Below are 19,600 nucleotides of genomic sequence, written 5' to 3' on the forward strand. Positions count from 1 at the left end.
AAACAGAATTTTGTAAAACATAACTACATTTGCTACTCTATATGATTCCGCACTACACCAACATCGACGTTTACATGTGTATCTCTCTCGTTTCAACATTTTATAACCGATATTAATTTAGTAGACTTCGAGAACAGAACAAAGTGTGTGAATATGTGTAGAATGTGAGAAAATGCTTCGACGTCACTGTCAGCATGCGATGCCGTCGCGTCTCATCATCTCATGATGTTTGATGGGTTGCTGTGGCTCATTAACGAACAAATGCCTGCTGCACGAGCATTAGTTATGCTGGTGAATGCAAAAGATCGCTTGAATTAGCGCGCGCGCCGCAATATGAAGCGTAATTAATTCATGCTCGAACTCAAACCGCATGGGATAGTTTCAATAGGTCATAGAATCATCAATACAAAGATTTAATTAATAAATATTATATTTTAGGGATGGGTTCTGATAGGTTCAAAAGTTACAACGTTGAGTGTTATTCATTTCTGCGATAAGTAAAAACGTGCGTCATGCAGTTTGGAATAATAGCTCGTTATGTAAGTTGATCGTTAGTCTTTCTATAGGAGCATAGTCAATCTTTAATGCATTAATCGCATAATCCAACTTTACTCACACAATCTGGTATTGCTAGGAAGATGTTTAAGCATCTTATAATCACATATCACAGATGTATATGATAAATGATGTGATATAATGAAAAAAACTTGTTTTGCAATCATATATCCAATCAATTAAAAATTAATCCTGTATACCGTATAGAAACAGAATAATTACATTATTAAAACAATTTATTTGAGAAAAAAAAACCTGTTGAAACAGGATTATGAAGTTTTACGTCATCGATAATTCGATGACTATTCTCAAAATTGTATAATTAGTTATACAAATCGTCTAAATGGTAAATTAATTTCGCTGGCAGCTACCAAGACTAAACGTTATTGTTAACTAAGCACGAGAATTTATGTTAACATTCGCTACGTGGTAGAAGAGGATAATGGACGACATTAACGGTATTAATCTATACGCGTCCAACTTAAACACTTAACTTGAAGAACTTCAGACAGTTAGAGTTGCAGACTAAATACTGCAAAGTGTAAATGTGGATTAAATGTGCAGACAAGTATTTCCGACTTAACTGCGAGTATAAAATCAACAACATAGCAGCATATAATTTACGATTCTCATTATTTAAATCCGCAAATACTAATAAAAAGGTTAAAGGAACGAATTATCAATTTATTTTTTGCTTTGCTTGTTTATTACCACAAATTAAAGTGTAAAAAGCAACGGTAAACAAAAAGAAATACGAAACAAACCGCAAATAAAGATACAAAACAAAACTAAACAAATAGCGGACACAAGGAATGTAATAAAATTAAAATTACAGGAATTCGACTTGCGAATTACCAAATTAACAAACAAATCAACCGTGGTATGCATAGAATTACAGCATAATTAACCCATATTTACAACCGTACAACCTGAACTAGAGGTGTTCAGAAGGAGGAAGAGTAAGTAGTAGATAAGTACGTACAACAACCAGGAAATGATACTCAAGTGAGTAATGTGTACTTCTTTCTGGGGCATTAACTCGGAACTGAATAACTAAGAAACACGCAAACATCCTCTGAATTTTTCCTCTCCACATGTGTGTCGAGTATACAGCATGTTGCACGTACAACATGCCCTTCAGGTATAAAGTAAACTGTTGAAGATAATCACGTTTCATTAATGTGAAGCACTTTCTTTCACCTTCTTCTTTTCTTTAAAACATTCGTAGGAATACTGAAGTCTATAGCAAATAAAATGTTTCTATTGAACTTGAATGAGTGAATGAATGTGTGTCATCTCATCTAAATCGGATATTTTAATTTGTTGTTTTGTTGTTTAGTGACACAAGATCGTCTCAAAATAAAAAAGGCTGGCCATGTGACTGGAGACCCAGATACTCCGGCCTCACCCCACTTTTAGTCTTCGTCGACATGCAAGCTCGTCGTTTGCGAGGTACGCAACAACGCAACGCTTTCAGATTGAAGACAGATTTCCATCGTGGGCACGGCAAGAGATTCTCCGGCGATGCCGCAGTTTGCTTGCATTATTATGTGCTATCTCGGCGAGTTGTTGCAATGCACACGCTCTCGCCGCAGTGCGGCGCACGATTTCGTGCCAACGCGAACGCGCGCTTCATGGTTTAACCTCGATCGATGCCTCGATCTCTCAATGGCTGTCTCCGCTGCGTCTCGCGCGGAACGCATTAATATAATGAATACGAATCTACAACGCAGGCAGGTAGCATGGTGAGGAGTTGGATTCGTGGTCGTGCACCTGCCTAGAGTATACTGTATCAGGGGCAAACCCAAGCCGTAGCGTGTCCTGTATTCAAGTGAATTGCGAAGAACGCGACTTTCTTTCGCAATTATTATTTTATCGATAAATCTTGGCTTGGTTGGTTGTTAATGTGTGTTACAATCGATTGGAATTGCTATCTGAAAGTCATGTCTCCGCAAGCATTTATACAAAGTAATTCGGAAGATGGCAGATAAAATTACGAATGTTACACATTACACTCGTTTCAACCGGGTATAATTTAAAACAATTGACAAGCATTTGGGTTTAATTTAAAATTCAATTGTTTGCTTTTTGTTTCAACATCTTTATGTTAACTTGAAACCGGAGAAAACATTAGAGTAATAAAATTACACGTCGTATATCCAACAAATCTCGGTACTAAGAAGCGAATAAACAAACAGGCGAGAAGAAATCTGGAAAACTGGGACGAACAAACACAAAAGTTTAACCAGTTTGCTTGAAAACAAATAAACATAAAAGATCTAATCTGCTTGATTATAGTTTCATAGCCTACACATTAAAAAATTTTAAAGAAAAAGAGAAAAACGATTAACTAAATTCGTGTCGTTAAAAATTTTAAACTTCGTGAGATACATTTTATAGCTTATTCAAGAAAAGAATTTCTATAATACGAATGTTGAAATATTATTCTTGAAAATGATTGACACTAAACGACACATCGTGTCTATAAAGAGTAAAATATGTCCGCATCGGGGAATAACGGATAACAGTGACATGAAATGTCAGCGCATTGAATGCAGCCCTCTGAATGACATAATGCAAAATGGAAAAGCAGACGTGCGTATTACCGAACAAACAATTCGCGTAGGTATTGTACATCCGAATACAAATCAATAAATATTTGTAATTCGGTGAATATTCGACATGTGTCGCAGTGTACTCGTAGTTTGGTGGTTGTGGCTGTTCAGCTATGCAAATTAAAATAGACCGAACACAAACTCCAATGTAAACTATAGCTACGAAATATCAGCTTTGGGAATCGCCTGGTAGATGTGAGATGTGACACGTTGCAAAAGCATGCCCCAGGATCAAATATGAGAAAATCTAGTTATGTCGACGGGAGGGTCGTGCAAGCCGCATCGAAAATGTTACTAAAACGACGCAAACAAGATCGTACATAGACTGTACTCATATACCACTGTACTTAGGGCAGAACCGGATTATTTGACAAATAAACATAACATTTTAAAAACTGACAAAAAATATTCTTTCTTTATCTTATCATGAAGCCTAATGTATAAGTAATGTTTCTATAATAGATTTTAAATTAGTCCAACCCTGATTTAGCTCCTTGTTAATAAAGACATCTAGTCTAGACTTGAATAGACGGGTCTAGTTGACATCTCGCAAACACGTTACACGTAAGACAATATATCGGGGACATTTGGCCACGGCTGGCTTCACAAGTTCATTTGCTCATGTTTTACGCTCATTTAATGCTCAAAATAGTATCTAGACAGTTAAACATAGACAGCACCAACAAGTGATTAGAGATATCTTTAATTAAACATTTATTTCTTGTTTCTTATCACAAGAAACCTATAAACAAGTTGTTTATATTTCTATTTCTATAATGCCTGGAATCAGATAAGAAAAACAAAATTTTGCTCGTAGTTGTAATCCAGCGTTGCCAGGTATGCATCTTGACGTCGCCTTACCTATGCACCTCTTCCCACGTAGAAGTGGTTGGTAACTCGCATTGTATTTATAGAACACGTCTAAATAAGGGTTGTCGAAGTCACTATGGAAACCTTTCAGGTCTGTAGACGTAAACATAAGCCGGATTCGCTCATCGATAAAGCGTCTGGACATTTTAGTCACTAGCCCCTTATCCACCAAGTAAGGGTGCCCGAGGGTTTCGTGTTTCAGCAGAAAAAAATAAAACATAAATAACTCAACAAAAAACTTTGGATTGAATAAAGAAATCACAAGAAAATATATAGGCCTTTATAAAATCTCGAATTTCTTTTTTGTATCCAGATGTTACGATTTTTCATATAAACGAAAGTTGTTATATGAGACGAAGAAGTACTAAATCAAGCGTGAACCAAAAATTAAACCCAAGCATCATTGATTTTTCGGGATTTATTCAATCGTGCTAAAAATATCCGCATTTTCACACGACAATTTGATAATTAAACAAACAGATTAAATAGTTGGCATGTACAATTCTCGGATGCGATATGTGATTTATGGATGAGTAAATATTGATTACGCGTTAGCTGTTGGGTCGTTTATTGAAATTGAATGCGGGTTCGTGGGGATATTCTAATCAATATTTATTTAACTGCGTTCGTTGAATGGCTTTGATGGCCTTTGCTCGTACGTCGTTTCATCTTTCAACTGAAATGAATCTGATACACACTCGCATGCAAAGCAGCGCAAGCTACGACACGAATTAAAAACAAATTGAACGAATGAAACTCGAATATGAAATTTAATAATAAGCGCACAACGAGCGAAAGTGCTGGTAATTTACAAACGGAAATCAAAACAAATTTTAACGAAAACATGTTTAGCTTATTCCTTCATACCAATGCAAATATTTTATGATGTAATCTTAACATTTGTATTTGATTACCGAATTGTAATTTGCGTCACGAGTTAATTGGTAACGTATGCATTAGTAAAATCAGTAAATTAGAAAATCAATAGGGATTTCGAATAGTTTTGGGTTACTTACTAGATATATAATTAAGGCATTCAACAGGGAATTTAATAATATCCAAATTTGTGTCCTTTTACACTCGTGCGCGTATGTAAATCGATTGTTTTATTGAAATCACTGAAACCGCTGTTAACAACACTGATAACACTCGCCTTCTCGAAAACTACTTAAAATCGGGCGAAACTACCGAGACGAAATCTCGCCCACATATATCAAAAAATGATATCCAAATATTCGGGAACAATAATAGCGCGTCGCGAGATTTGTTGTTTAGAGGTCAATAATATAGCGGTCGCGCGTGAAAAACACAACACTAGGGCACTACCGTGCACTGCACACAGCACGCGACGACGCTTCGCTGCTCCGTACGATCACGGATTGTGATTACAGCACGCCGTTCACGACGACGAATGCGGAATGGCACCAGCAGCAACCGCAAGCGGAACGCGGCCCCACACAACTAACACGACTACCAGACTCATTGTCCTGACTGACTGGCACGACGGCACGAGCGCGCCAACCAGGCCGACCAGCTGAACGCACACCGACCTGCCAGCGGACCTGCTTGCCGCTTCGGTGCAGCGCGCAAATATGGCGGCAACAAACAGCTGCTTCGGATTATACATCAATTTCATGCATACAGCGACATCTATTGACAATCTAAGCCACTGCTTTTTTTGTATGTGTTGATATTCTTGAACGCTGCGCATGTGTAAGATGACTAGATAAGTTTGAAGGATTGTTTTTGTTGTTTTGATTTGTACACATCACGTGTTCTATGTGTTTGATATTACATTTATTATATTCTACATTAATAAATAGATAATGTCATACAAAATAAATATTTTACATTAATAAAATAATATCTTTAGAATAAATAAAAGATTTAAAACATTTATTTTAACTCACTCTCTGAATTAATGTCTTGGGGTAAAAATTGCCTGAAAATTAAGACTTTCCTTATAAATAAAGAAACTCATACAATCAATAATACACTCACTGAAGTCGCTTCGTTAAATTTTCGTTTTCCAACGATTTGGAATGTAGTTTATCTTGTAATGCATCAATTATCTGATCCTTCTCCTTAAGTTGCTGTTTTAATTGGTAAATGGTATCTTCTAATGCCTCAAACATTGCCTATAATTGAGAATTAATTTATAATTTAATATTTTTATTGTGTATTAATAATTTACTCTAGATTCTTCATTAGATTCTGAATAAACAGGAGGCTCATTCAAACAGAAAAAGTCCTGAATTATCGGTGATAAAACCAATGTTGATTCGTTAAGTATTGCATTAACGAAAACTTGTAATCCGTTTACTCGTTGGTCTAGAAACAGCGGATCGAAGTTATTCCTTAGCCATCTTTTTCGTGGTAAATACTGAGAAATTTGTGGGTAGGTACGTTTAAGACGATTACACAATCTCACAAAATCTGTGTATCGCCTGAAGACGTACCAACAATCACCGGACGCTTTGTTTTCTACTCGTAACTTATATACCTAGAAAATCACAATTTATGGTTGAAATAAATTAAATTATTTATAAATGTATGCAAGAACTCACTGTAAATCTGGCCCTTTCTTCCATAACTTCATATCCCACAATTGGTATCTGGATATGTGCAGGATTAAAATCAGCATTTCCATTTTGATCAGTTGGTGATGTTATGGGTGTTAATGTTGAAGTAGACAATTGACTAGAAGTAGAACTCAACAAACTGGAATTGTACCTAAGAATGTCAAAGTTACAGTTGAGAATTATTTAAACTGCCAATAATATTTGAATTACCCCATTGGTTCTGATAAATATTCCTCTGAATCAGTGCTGGTTGCCACATCACACTCCCCAGAACTTTTTGTTTCAAAATCTGGATCTAAATTTAATTGAGAATCTAATTTTGCACTTAACTGGCTCACGTTTTCCTTGGACATTTTCAATTAACTAAATATATGCTAAAATAATCCAAATCATGCATAAGTCAACAAGTTTTAGAACAACATTTGGGTCAGAAAATATTTTAAAGTAATCTAACCTCTAGCACCATAAAATAAGAGCATTGGTTGTACACAACTTCGCTAGAATCTACACATTATTTACTATATTTTATATTTAGCACATTGCAAAACATGTGGTAAACTGTTGATTTGTGTCTAGCACCATTTAGCACTTTCAGCAATCGTTTGTAGATTGTCACTCGCGCACAACAGAAACGTACTTAGCATAAATGAGTAAGTAGCGCAGGCGCGCTGGGCAGTGATGTTTTTGTGCGTTGGTTTGAAAGTTAAAACTTCCTCAAATAGCCTCAACGTATACGTCCTTTCCCTAGTCACTAGCGAATAGATTACAATACAATCATTTGCAAAACACTAACTTCTAATACAACGGAACAAAGTGAACTAATGAATTGTTGGTAAAATGAATGAATGAGTGTTTTACCTTTAGCGTTGTTTAGCATGCTAAAGTTATCCAAATGAATACTAATAGTTATTAGTGGATTTTCTATGCAGAAAGACGATGTAACTTGAAGCGCGTATTCGAAACGATAAGTAAGTGCATTATGGTAGCCGAACACAATCGGTTGCACGTTATAACATGCACATTTTTATTGTTTCCCGTTTGTTTGCGTTTGAACGGGTGCACCCAGCGCAGTCTTCACCGTCATGCCTAATTTAATTACGAAACTGGAACGGAAAGGTATTAATGCGAAACATATAAACGGCAAAATAATAATAATAATTTTAAATTAATCATAGTAAAACAAATGTGTAATATAAACTTGTTTCAGAATTTTACTTGATAAGTGCATATTCATTCACGGTAACAAAAATACTCCATAATCAAACATAGTCAATCACTGTTTAAAAAGTCACATTCCTTATTACGAAATTTTCACTAGTTGCTGCTCTCGGTTTGCAATTCGTCTTTTGTGTGTTGCGCCAAATTGGGTTGATTTTGTCTGAACTGCTTTTCCACTACTCGTTCCAATTCGGCGATAGTTCCGTCTTTTATTGCGTTTCTTATCTTTTCGAAATATTTCATAAAGTGATGGTTGTTGTGTCTAGAAACAAACAGGTATTATTTATCAGTACCAGATAAAAAGAGTAAACACAACTGAATTAAAATGTAAGAATGGTATATGCAGCGCCATCTAACTGCAGAAATTTGAACTCATAATTTTTTCTGACCTGATTGTTTTTAAAATCGGTTGTGAAATGATTTTTGAAGTCACAAACATTATAATCAATTGAATTATTTACTTACATAGTTAGTAGTAATGGACCTAACAATTCCTGAACAGTCACCAAATGATAGATATAAGCTTTAGTGTGTTTTTGACACGCTAAACACTCGCAACCTTCTATAATTGGCTTGAAGTCATCAACATATCTGCAAAAATACAAAATTATAACAATAGGAGCATTATATTCATAGAGAAACGTACTGTCTCTGACGGAGATTAATTTCATAAGGATGATTATCGTCACAATGCAAATCAGTCGAAAATACAAGAGCGGACGAACGTTCAGTCACTAAATTACAATATGACGTATCAAATACATCCACACCAAGTTGAACTAACTTTATAATAACCAATGGATTCCAACAGCCTTGCACAACACGCAGTTTGTCCGCTGGCAAATTGTCCTAAAAAGAATACACAGAATAAACTAATCAATCTATAAACCAGTACAATAAATGTACAATAACATATTCAACAATAGTTTTGGGCTCATCAAATGGAATAAACTCCACTTCTGGACCATTATTATGTAACCCATCAATGAGAAATCCCTTTAGGATTTCATTGTTTGCCATCAATTCAATGCATTCTTTCCTTGCATCCTTGCTATAACCTCCTGCAATTGCACCCATTGGAAATGAATTTACCAATGTGGTAGACCTTTTATGGCGTTCTAAGCACTGCTTAAAGAAATCTTTGGTATTTTCCACAGACTTTGCTATTCTTTTATTAGCACTCTTTGCATTTGTGTCGCCATCAGATAAGAAGTAGTACATATCTGGTTTAAAGGATTCAACAATATTCATGTATTGTTGAGCACTTAATAGTACTTTGCCTTGGCGAGTCCATAAGGGTATCATTTCCCTCTGGTGATGTCCAGAATGAGTTAAATCTCCTGGATCTTGAACTGTTACACATGTCAAGCAATCTTTAAGTCCTAAATTAAAAATTATTCATGAATTAAATTGGTTAATGTCTTACTAGATTGTTTGTTATAAACATACCAACAAACTCTGCAATACTTCCATGAAACTCTTCCATTACTTCTTGATATTGATAGGTGCTAACAAGGGGCACCTGAATAATCTGTGGACCTTTGCATATAATCTTAAACACTTCATGTGTTATGTGAGGCAGTCCACCACCCTAATATAATTTAATAGTTGTAATTAGACTTGTACTTTTGTTATTTTAATAACATTACCCTTGTATACAGCATTGGCAATGGTGTTTCAAGTACATAGTTGGGATAATTTCTGATTTCTTGTAGTGCGCCCACTCGGGGTGCGCATTTAGTTAAATTTTCAACGACAAATTTCATACTTCAAATTCGTATTTAATGTTCTATTATGCAGTTTCGTAAAATGTTAAATTAATGAAAGAAGAAGACGAAAATGAAAATCCGAATTTGACAAAGTTCGAACGGATTGATTTTCAAAACCTACTGAAATGTTGGGTTATGTTGTACCGAAAACGTGAGCGGCACGAACGCACTCGAATCACAACTTCGGAATTTTTAAATTTAAATTTTATAGGAAAAGAACATGGCGTAGTAAAATTGTATTCAGGAAGAACCTAAATTTATTCATAGTAAAACAATTTAACTGTGTACACTTCCAAAAAAATTCAAGGCGTTCCGGGCACATTAAATAGATTCATTCTGTTGCGACAAACAACACCTGCCTCACATCCCCAATCAGTCACCGCCCAATTGCAAACCAATCCTGAACATCTTCAAATAATTCTTGTTCTGCCTCTTTAAATTAGTCATTTTATAAAAATTTATATGACGCACAGAGCATCCCAACAAGCCAATTTTAGTTTTCTTTTTGTACAAAATTAAACTTGAAACCCAAATAATTTAAAAATGCTTATTCACACAAGAAAAAGTTCAATTACTATTCAGACGTACACAGTGTACTAGATTTACTTACTTTATATTTTGTTTCACTTTTCTTTTATATGTATTTGTTGATGTCAAGTACTTATATTTATTCAGGTATGTGGTATGTATATCAAAAGATAACTACTACTTTTGTTGCGGAATTCTCATAATCATTTTCTTTTCCGCGTCAGAGTCATTACACATATTGTGAGAAGGTGTTAAATAAGTAATTAAGTTTCACTTGTTCCAATTTTTAATCTGTAAGTACTTTCAATATCTTTCACACCACAAAAAATTATTATCGGTGAGAACAATGAAAGAACAAATTTTTTTAACGCGCGAATTTGCTTTAATCACTGTTTACTTTCTTACCGGGTTTTACAAACTACCAAAAAATGTGATAGTACTATGATAATAATAAATAGATTATTTTAAAAAGTAATAGAAGAAAGTTAATTCATTATTTAGATGATTAATTACACTCTACTTATCTCAGTGGTGAATAACTAAAGATATTTCTATCTTTAAATTTTATGTTTGTTTTTTTGATAAAACTAGCTACTTATTGTTTTAAATAGTCAATTTAGTGTTCCTAATCAAAACGTTGTATGTTAATGCCAGGATGATACCGTTACAGTTTTACAATTACAATTGTACTCGGCAGGTATTTGTATTTGTATTTGAAACTACAAAGCGGATCAAAAATGAGGTTAACGACGAACACCTCTCATGTTATGCGGACAAAAAGAAAGAACAAACCTTCAAAACCTACTCGCATTTAGACCAACTTTGATGGTGAATGTCACACAGCCTCCAGAGAGATTTGCGTTCATATACTGATATCATAATTATGACCATTCCAAACAGTGATTTAAGAAATAGCAAGAATACTTACATTCCATATAAAGAGACGAAACAAATTTAACATTGAATACGATTGGTCATGACATAGAGTCCTGGTTAATGGCGCCTGCAATGCGTAACGTGCATGACGCACCATCGAAGAAAGTGTTCCACATATTATTGTTGATTCAAGCGATGCAACCATTCAATATAATTTATCGCTGCACTTACGCACCATACCAATGCCATTAGTAGAAGAAATCTTCCTTTTCTATGCACATAATGGAGTAATGAATGATATTTGCATTATTTACACATTCACTAAACATCTGCTCGGTTGGTTAGCGTTCAACTTTTGTTGAATTGAATAAATGAAGGAGAAGAGTAAAGTGGCTGCACGATCGCTGCAAATGTGGAGCAATTGTGTGCGTTTCGTTTGTGGCATTGGTGCGAATTTGCATTTTACATTTACGTGCCACGACGAATGTAACCGCATTGTTGGAGAGCTATCCGGGTCGCTATGAAAGAAATTGCACGTTGTGGGAAGAGCACGCGATTAAAAAGGCATCAATTTTACAAATCTCAATTGAATCCACTGATAATAACTCAATTTTAAACAAAATATTAAATATTTATGTTTTATTCAAATTAAGTTGGTATTATAAATGGCTGTCGTTGTTTTAGGATAAAATTGAGCGAGTGAGTTGGCCACCGCGGGGCAAATCCGGTGCGCCTCTTCGCATACACATCAATTTCATATTCATACATTATCTCCGTGCACACGCATGCCGAATACCACGGCGCAACGTACAAAGGCGTCGCAAGGCGAACGAGAAGCAACTCAGGAGCAGTCGGCTCATAACTGTAACTCGAACCCACTGCATCAAAGTACCGTACACATACACACATTTCTGCAATAAAATATCATACGCCGGATTCGATTATTAGCTAATTTTCCCTGACTTAAAAATCAGCAAGGTAATACCAATATGGCATCAAAGTTGCCTAATTATATGAATATATGCAACTGTATAAACATCACAAAATAAAAAGACATTTTTGAGAAGTTTGGTTTAGAAATAACACTCAATGGCATCATTTTTATTAATTGCAGATGTGCACACTTACATTTTACTGCCTAGACTTTAAAATTTGACTTGTATACCGAGTTTTCTTAAGTTTTTAAATGTCAAGTTAGGTTATGTTAAATAGAATGTATTTTTTATTGCACAGAGAAAATATTAACATGTTACATATCATATTTAATGAAAACAATAAAAAAAAATTAATGATTCTCATGACTTATATCGTAGACAATACAATTATGAGATGTTTTTTCTAACAGTAAAGCCAAAAATATTTAATTCTAATGTTGTTAATATTTATCTAAAGAACAAATTTACATACATAGAGGTAAGGTCAATGTATTTTTTATACCTCATTGTTGAAACTTAATATTAATTAATCTTTGGTAAGTTTACGTCATTTATTTGTTCATTCTTGGCTTGATAGACGTGTATAAGAATGTCAATCATTTTGTTTTCGCCCAAGAAATTATTTTTGATTAAATTTATTTAATCTTTTTAATCAATAAAGTTATACAAGTTTCTGTACTTCTAAATGGTCTAGAATTCATTTTATATTATATTTTACACTAATAATTACCCAAATATACAATCTACCAAATCACATTGTTGTTGGTACGGTCGCTGGCAAGCTATAAGTAGAAGATGCGGAGAAAGACTTTCGTGGGATCAGTTGACCGCCGACTTTCGTCGTCTCTGCAACCATCACCCAGCTTACCAGCAAGAATCTCATCATTATCTCACCGCCAGGTTCAGAACATCCTCTCACCTCATGCGCGCAGCAAACAAGTGCAAAGTGTACGCCGACAATTGTTTAAAAGTTTGTGGACAAACATTCCTAACTTCTGCAGGCATTACGTCCCCAAACGCCGGAGCCGGAGTGCCGGCGAATATATTGGAACTTCTTATTCATTCGAACAACAAGCCGGCGATAGCCTATATTCCGATCGTTGATTAACGGACTGTTCAAAGAAATACCGTAACGGCGTAACCAAAACGACTTGTCGGCGCGGCGAGCCTTCGACTTGACTTTCAGTCCGCATGTTGCGCCGTGAAAACGTGTATGGTCGCACGAAGACTTCGACTTGAGCGCAAAACTTAAAAATATCATCAAAATATTTCAGTGCGTTTGCAAAAAATCATTGTGTTATTGCGTGAAGATGGGTTTCGAGGAAACGGAGCCTAGCGTTTAAACTCTGTGACAAAAAGTGTCTTTTATTTTGTGAACATTAAAAAAATAAATTGACAGATTATTAATTTTTTAATAAAAAGTTTTGTGAACGTTGTTATCGGACAAATCACAAATTCAAGGTGAGAAAAATTAATTTCTTAAAAATATTTCCATTGAAACTATTTAACAATACATAATAAATAAATTAATAACAAGAAATACGTTGTATATAATTATAATAATATTATTATTAATTAATTCCTCACTTGCTTACTTTCTATCAGAATACAAGTAATAGGTATGCACTGTTTGATACCAGTTGTTCTTGATTTTACTGTTTTATGCACAGTATGTTTTGTGTGCCATTGTGGGCATTAATTAATTTAATAGTACTTCTCACCAGACAGTGCACTAAACTGTAAGAACTTTGCGCTTGCTTAACTTGCATTTAAAGCATTACCATTCAGTTCCATTGATATTTCTTCCGCCTAAGAACAAAAACAATCATTGAATGGAAACGCGCAGGCAAATTGCCTTCAATTATTACAGTACCAACGTAATTAGACAATAATTGTCCGCAATTACAAGTTAATTCGCTCACTGCGTTGAGAATTAATCCAGAGCACTGATTGCAGTTAATTCAAAGATTATCAATGTGATTGAAGTTTATAGATTATAAAATTGCTTCACCGTTAATAATAATCATTTCATATCACATAATCCGCGCCCAATTTGTATCCAAAGTCGTAAATTATTTAGATTTCTGCGTGTTCAAGTGACACCTATAACAGTGACCTATATTCAGCGTGTAAATTGCTGAGCGCGTTCGTTTGCTTAGCATTCACATTCACGCGTGCGTGATTCACTCACATGGCTAGGGCACAATTAGCATGAAAGCAGTAAACTTTAACAGCCAAAGTTACCTCTGCGACACTTACGTCCACCGATTAAAGTAACGCTGCAAGTTATTAAGACACATGTATGCCAGAGATGATTGAATGTTGAAAAACTGGCTCAGCTATGTATTTCTGCGCCCGGCGACATGCCAAACCATTCGGCCAGGATGATACCGTTAGTGAGACGCCCAGTGTGCTCCATGTACACATTATTTGCCCATGAATCAATGAACTAATGAGCCACACCAGCACAGGTTGAATATACCGTATAATTATTACTTAAGCTTAGCTTTCATGGATGATATCGTAATCTAAATATGTTAAATAATAAAATCTATTCAATTTAATTTCAAAAGAAAGTTAATTGCAATTATAACATTTATTTCCGGATATTCTTCAGATATTCACAGCCTGAGGATATTTGTTTGTTATGAATGTATTTATTATGAAACCATCATGACGTGTTCGCTCTTTCTCCGATGCGATACTTTGAATAATTATTTAGGTCAGTAGAAGCATGTTGAACCGTGAGTCGAGGCGAGTCAAGGTTCTTCAATTACCTTGACCGAGGCCAAGACAACCACGACAACACGATGTGACTTAACTCAAAGTTATGAGGAAGCAGACCATCCGAAAAAGCCTGCGACGTATTTTTCTAGCAGGTGCTATGACCGAATAGCTGGTCAAAGTATATATTAAATGTGCGCGCCACGAATGTAAACTGCCGATGGAAGGCAGCAGGTTTTGGTGCTTTGGGTTTGGTTTTACCGTTACGTGTGGGTGCCGATTACCTTTTGAAGCGCGTGAATAATTAAAAACCACTTATCAGATGATGTAAAGTGGTACATTAAACTAATCGATTTCGAAATTAATTTAGTTTATTTTATTGGTTTGCAGGAATTTGTCAACATGGAGCTGCAGTATATTGTTTTGACAATCATCAAAATCCTCATCTCGGTGCCAACGTTAGTGGTAGTCATTCAAATACAAGAAATTAACGGTGCTGCCTTGATCGGTGGACACGTGAACAATGTGAATGTAGCGCCCAAATCGAATATCACAGAGTTTAAAATTGATCTCAGCGAGGATAACGTTCAGGAAGAACCGAATGCTGCTGTTATTACAGTTGATAAGACTGTCAATAATACTGAAGCAGTTCCTGATCCGGAACCCTTGATTGTACCAGGATATAATCTACCTGAAAACATTTTCAATAAAGGAAAACCGTTTTATTTGGAGAAGGATCCATTGACTGGTAATATTGACTTCAATACCAGAACTAAACTCTACGAGGAATATGATTATGATGACGTAGAATATGATAAATCTTCAATTGATCGTAAAGATGGTCCATCAACAGGCAGTCATAAGCCGAGTGACATTAATCAACTCACACCTAATTTCCATGATTTCCTTAACTTACCAGTGAAATATAATCCAGATAAATATGTCTATCCGTTAATCTCTTCTTCATACGCTAATACGAAAGTTCAAGGCAACGTTAATAAACATCAGAATCATAAGAATTACGTGGTGACAACTTATAAACCAACACTGAGTCCGACCTACTTTACAACAAAGTACTACACTCAAGATAAAGTTATCAAGTTTACAACACCAAAGAAAACCTATGAAGACTTACAATTTACCACCGCTAGCCCAGTTAAGGTGCAGACAACTAGAAAGATTGAAAATTTAATGAATAGTCCGATGAATCACCCAAGTTACAATAAAGAATATTATAAGAAACCAGCAACGTTATCTTATACAACTAAGTTGTCAACAACAACAACGTCGACTAGTACCACTCCAGCTTCGACGAAGAGACCAATGAGTTTGTTTGAACAATTATTTGGTTCGGATTATGAAGATAATGATACGACTGATGCGATTGTAACCACAACGACACAGGTTTCTAATACAGAGATTCCTGTAAAAAGCACTAAACCTTATTCGGTTACACCAAGTGGACAACACATTAAACTGTTTCATAATTTACCGAAGAAAGCAACAACGCCTGGGTACCAATCGACGCATTATAATGTATTAACAGGCTCGCATATGTCTGATATGAATATTAACTATGATTATGAAGAAGAGAAGCCAGCGCAGGTTGCTGAAGTGTCTAAAAAACCTGCGCAAGTTATTAACATCACACCGGAACCACTTGATGTTAATAATTCACAAATGTCTGAAGATTACGACTATGATTATTTAGACAAAACAACAACAACTTCTACTACTGTAAAACCAACTTCATCTGTTGTTGTAGAACAGGCGTCTTCTAGTTATGAATCATCTTCTGAAGATTCATCTGTTGATGAAGCTGTAATCACCACAACCACAGAAGGTACTAAAATGACTTCACTTCCGCTGGGTGAAAATCATATTCATCATGTTCATACTCCAAACAGACCGATTATTGTTACCAGTCAAAATCTACGCGAGCAATTAAATGGGGAGAAAGTTGGTTATGTTCATCCTCAAGCGCCATCTACTAGTTCTATTCATATAGCACCTGATCAGGACACTGTCAGTTTTGTAATGGGTAATCATCAAAATGTGGAAGGTGGTGCCAATGGTGGTAACCCAGGAGGATATGTCGGTACTTCTTTGAAGGAAAGTCCGTATGAATCTAATCCCTTCCGGCCTGTGTATGACCAACAACCTGAAGAGTTGCAGGTTAAGAATGACTATAATAAGCCCTATTTAAACAATTTAAATAACCAGCAACAAACTGTTGGTAGTTCCGTGACTATTCAACCTATCAAAAACAGTGAAGCTTCTTTGTCAATTGGTAGTCAGATTGTATTGAAACCAGGTCATGTTATGGATGAAAAGATTGAGGATATTGAGTATACACATGGTGCGAAGATTGTTTTCCCTGATTCGGATAAATCTACTACTTTAACACCAGATTTAAGTCCGCCTCCACCTCCAAAAGTATCCTATGCTAGTCCTCCATTTAATGTTCACTTGGTTCAGCATACAACTAGTGGATTACCACCAACTGGATCACATAAAGAAGTTTTGAAACTGAACTCTAAACCAATGTTCCATCAACTACCCTCTGAGTTAACCCCGCCTGAATCTGTTGTTAAGTTACCACCACGTGTACGACCACCATGGGATCCTCGACCGGGACATTTCCATGCGGGTAGACCGGAATATGCACGACCACCACGACCACAAGAAGTTTACAAACGTGTAGATTCTTTGCCCAATATTCTTCCTCAGTTTAGGCCAAATATGCCTAACAAGCCAATGCATCATCATCCGTATCTACCACATGGACAACATCCACATTTTGATAGGACTCAACATCAACATCACCAACAACAATCAGTTAATCAACAGCATAAGCATGTTCAACAGCAACAACATCATGGACCACCACATGGTACCCAAAATTACGCAAGACAACCATTACTCGAACGACCTTCAAATAATAGACCAATTGGTTTCTTTGAAAAACTTCACCCACCACCAATTCCTGGTAACTCTCAAAGCAAAATTCCTTCAAAAGTAGCAGAAGATAGAATTGGACCTAAACCAGGTCATGGTCACCAACAAACATCACCACACCAACAACAGCAACAACAACAACAACAACAAGGACCTCAAGGATTACCACCAATGCAAGAACACTTTGCGTATTTACAAGCACCACCAAAAATTGTTGTGCCCAATAGACGCAATGGTGAAGATCCAGAAACACTGCAAATGCTTCAAGCTAAACAAGAAAAGAAATCGGATAAACCCATTTTTAAACAAAAAATTGACATTAAAGAAAATGTCATTAAGGATAGCACAAACAAAGATATCACAGCCCTTAAAACCCAGGGTAGTACAGATAAACCATTATACGTAGTGTATCCAGTAAATTCAGCACCTATCAAACTAGATGCCATTGATAACAATAAAAAAGAAACAGTGGTGATTGGTACGCGTGCAGAGCTTCCATTACCACCATCAAAAATTAAACCAAACGTCCAACCATCTTCAATAGCCACTGAAGTAGATTTTAACTACGAAGTAAAGGACAGACATGATTCACCTATACTCAAACCACGTCCTGCAACATTCCCATTCAAATCTGATTTCCCATATCCACTTGAACGACCTGATCCTTCCATTCTCCCCAGTGATATGGAAAACAAGCTTCCTGATGAACCCACCCTAATATCTTCCAATCAATGGAACACGATTGAAGATACTGAACCAAGGATAGTTAACCATAACACGCCGCAAGCTAACAACAATCAAATTTCGGTAACTCTTAAGACCTATACGGAGAAGCCAATTGCTGTTGCCTATACACCAACAGAAAGCAACAAATTCTCAATGCCAAACTACGCCAGTTTGGTGATACCTGAAATTCGAGATTCGGAGATCACCGTCAGTGCTGTAATGCACCACGGTCAACCATCGCCACCGGTTGTCCATCATCGACCAATCGTTAAGCCACAAGCTCACAATGAGGAAGTGAACCAGGCGAACGCACCGCGGCCACAGGCGGAATTCCAAGCGCCGTTCCAGGCCAGCGCACATGTCGACCATTCGCTGTCCCAAGGATGGGCAGTCGTGCGCGAAAAAGACGAACGCAAAGACGAAATCACCACGCTACCGGTTCAAACAACGAGCGAGTTTGACATAGAAAACTTCAAGCCTCAACTTGAAGGTGGCTTCAAGCCCATTTACTCCTACTCGGAGGATAGTAAAGAGGCGAAGGATAGTGAAAAAGACGTTGTTATTAATGAAAGGCAAGAATAACCTAATTGAACAAAAAAAGACTAATATATAATTAATTTACGCAAAGAACGAAAACTATTTCACTGAGTTTATGATTCTTTGATATTCTAGCGAAACTATTACACGAATGAGCAGATGAAGATTGAGGTGTTGGTAATATTGGGAATCTAAGTTCGAAGAATTGATCAAATCTTGAACTTGAACTACCAGTTTATTTATTCATTTTTTCGGACTTACTATATTTATTTATTTATTTGTTTTTAATGTGTCTTTTCTGTACTTTCGTACTTTTAAATTGGTATTATAATTGTAACTTATTTGTTATTTTTATCGACTGTATAAATGCATACTTCTCAATGTATTATTTTTAATTTTAATCATATGTACGAGAAGTACATGGTAGGATACAAAGTGGTACATATAATTGAGCATGTAAAGTGTACTAAACTGCTGAAATTGATAAGTTTATATGCGACACGTTAAAGTAATTAGATTAATAATTAATGTAAAAATGTTAAAAGCCGTGTTTTATATTTTAAATATTAATATTAAATATACAAACCACTAAATCTGTGGTTTTTAGCTTTTTCAATACTGTTATCCCTGGAATCTTTAAAAAAGCTCAAGTGCTTTAAAATTCACACTAAAAAGAATCTGAAAACCAATTTTGGCGGTCCCAATAC

At 35.8% G+C, this 19,600-nt stretch overlaps 3 protein-coding genes across 6 annotated transcripts; 1 reads left to right on the forward strand and 2 right to left on the reverse strand.

Annotated features, from left to right (window-relative positions):
* Window positions 1-5,815: 5,815 nt before the first annotated feature.
* LOC135794087 (sorting nexin-16) lies at window positions 5,816-7,513 on the reverse strand. Of its 2 annotated transcripts, none has more exons than XM_065305229.1 (6): window positions 7,481-7,513; window positions 6,833-6,996; window positions 6,608-6,773; window positions 6,235-6,543; window positions 6,042-6,178; window positions 5,816-5,982 (listed from the first exon to the last, which is right to left on the reverse strand). In XM_065305229.1, the coding sequence occupies exons 2-6, from the start codon at window positions 6,973-6,975 to the stop codon at window positions 5,937-5,939; spliced, it is 801 nt and encodes a 266-aa protein (XP_065161301.1). In that variant the 5' UTR covers window positions 6,976-6,996; window positions 7,481-7,513; the 3' UTR covers window positions 5,816-5,936. The 2 variants fall into 2 exon arrangements, with proteins under 2 accessions (XP_065161301.1, XP_065161300.1); XM_065305228.1 differs by lacking the exon at window positions 7,481-7,513 and adding an exon at window positions 7,077-7,406.
* Window positions 7,514-7,810: 297 nt separating this feature from the next.
* Window positions 7,811-9,764, reverse strand: LOC135794086 (queuine tRNA-ribosyltransferase accessory subunit 2). Its single transcript, XM_065305227.1, has 6 exons — window positions 9,490-9,764; window positions 9,290-9,431; window positions 8,747-9,222; window positions 8,487-8,689; window positions 8,306-8,431; window positions 7,811-8,102 (listed from the first exon to the last, which is right to left on the reverse strand). The coding sequence occupies exons 1-6, from the start codon at window positions 9,604-9,606 to the stop codon at window positions 7,937-7,939; spliced, it is 1,230 nt and encodes a 409-aa protein (XP_065161299.1). The 5' UTR covers window positions 9,607-9,764; the 3' UTR covers window positions 7,811-7,936.
* Window positions 9,765-12,866: 3,102 nt separating this feature from the next.
* Window positions 12,867-19,486, forward strand: LOC135793207 (uncharacterized). Of its 3 annotated transcripts, none has more exons than XM_065304064.1 (2): window positions 12,867-13,409; window positions 15,063-19,486. In XM_065304064.1, the coding sequence occupies exon 2, from the start codon at window positions 15,075-15,077 to the stop codon at window positions 18,936-18,938; it is 3,864 nt and encodes a 1,287-aa protein (XP_065160136.1). In that variant the 5' UTR covers window positions 12,867-13,409; window positions 15,063-15,074; the 3' UTR covers window positions 18,939-19,486. The 3 variants fall into 3 exon arrangements, with proteins under 3 accessions (XP_065160136.1, XP_065160137.1, XP_065160138.1); XM_065304065.1 differs by lacking the exon at window positions 12,867-13,409 and adding an exon at window positions 14,213-14,419; XM_065304066.1 differs by lacking the exon at window positions 12,867-13,409 and adding an exon at window positions 14,985-14,999.
* The last annotated feature ends 114 nt before the right edge of the window (window positions 19,487-19,600 follow it).

The sequence above is a fragment of the Atheta coriaria genome, unplaced genomic scaffold, assembly GCF_025399875.1.
Source record: "Atheta coriaria isolate IRGN ID8LTWV9N9 unplaced genomic scaffold, Caltech_Dcor_3.1 hic_scaffold_6_pilon, whole genome shotgun sequence".
NCBI classification, from domain to species: domain Eukaryota; kingdom Metazoa; phylum Arthropoda; class Insecta; order Coleoptera; family Staphylinidae; genus Dalotia; species Dalotia coriaria.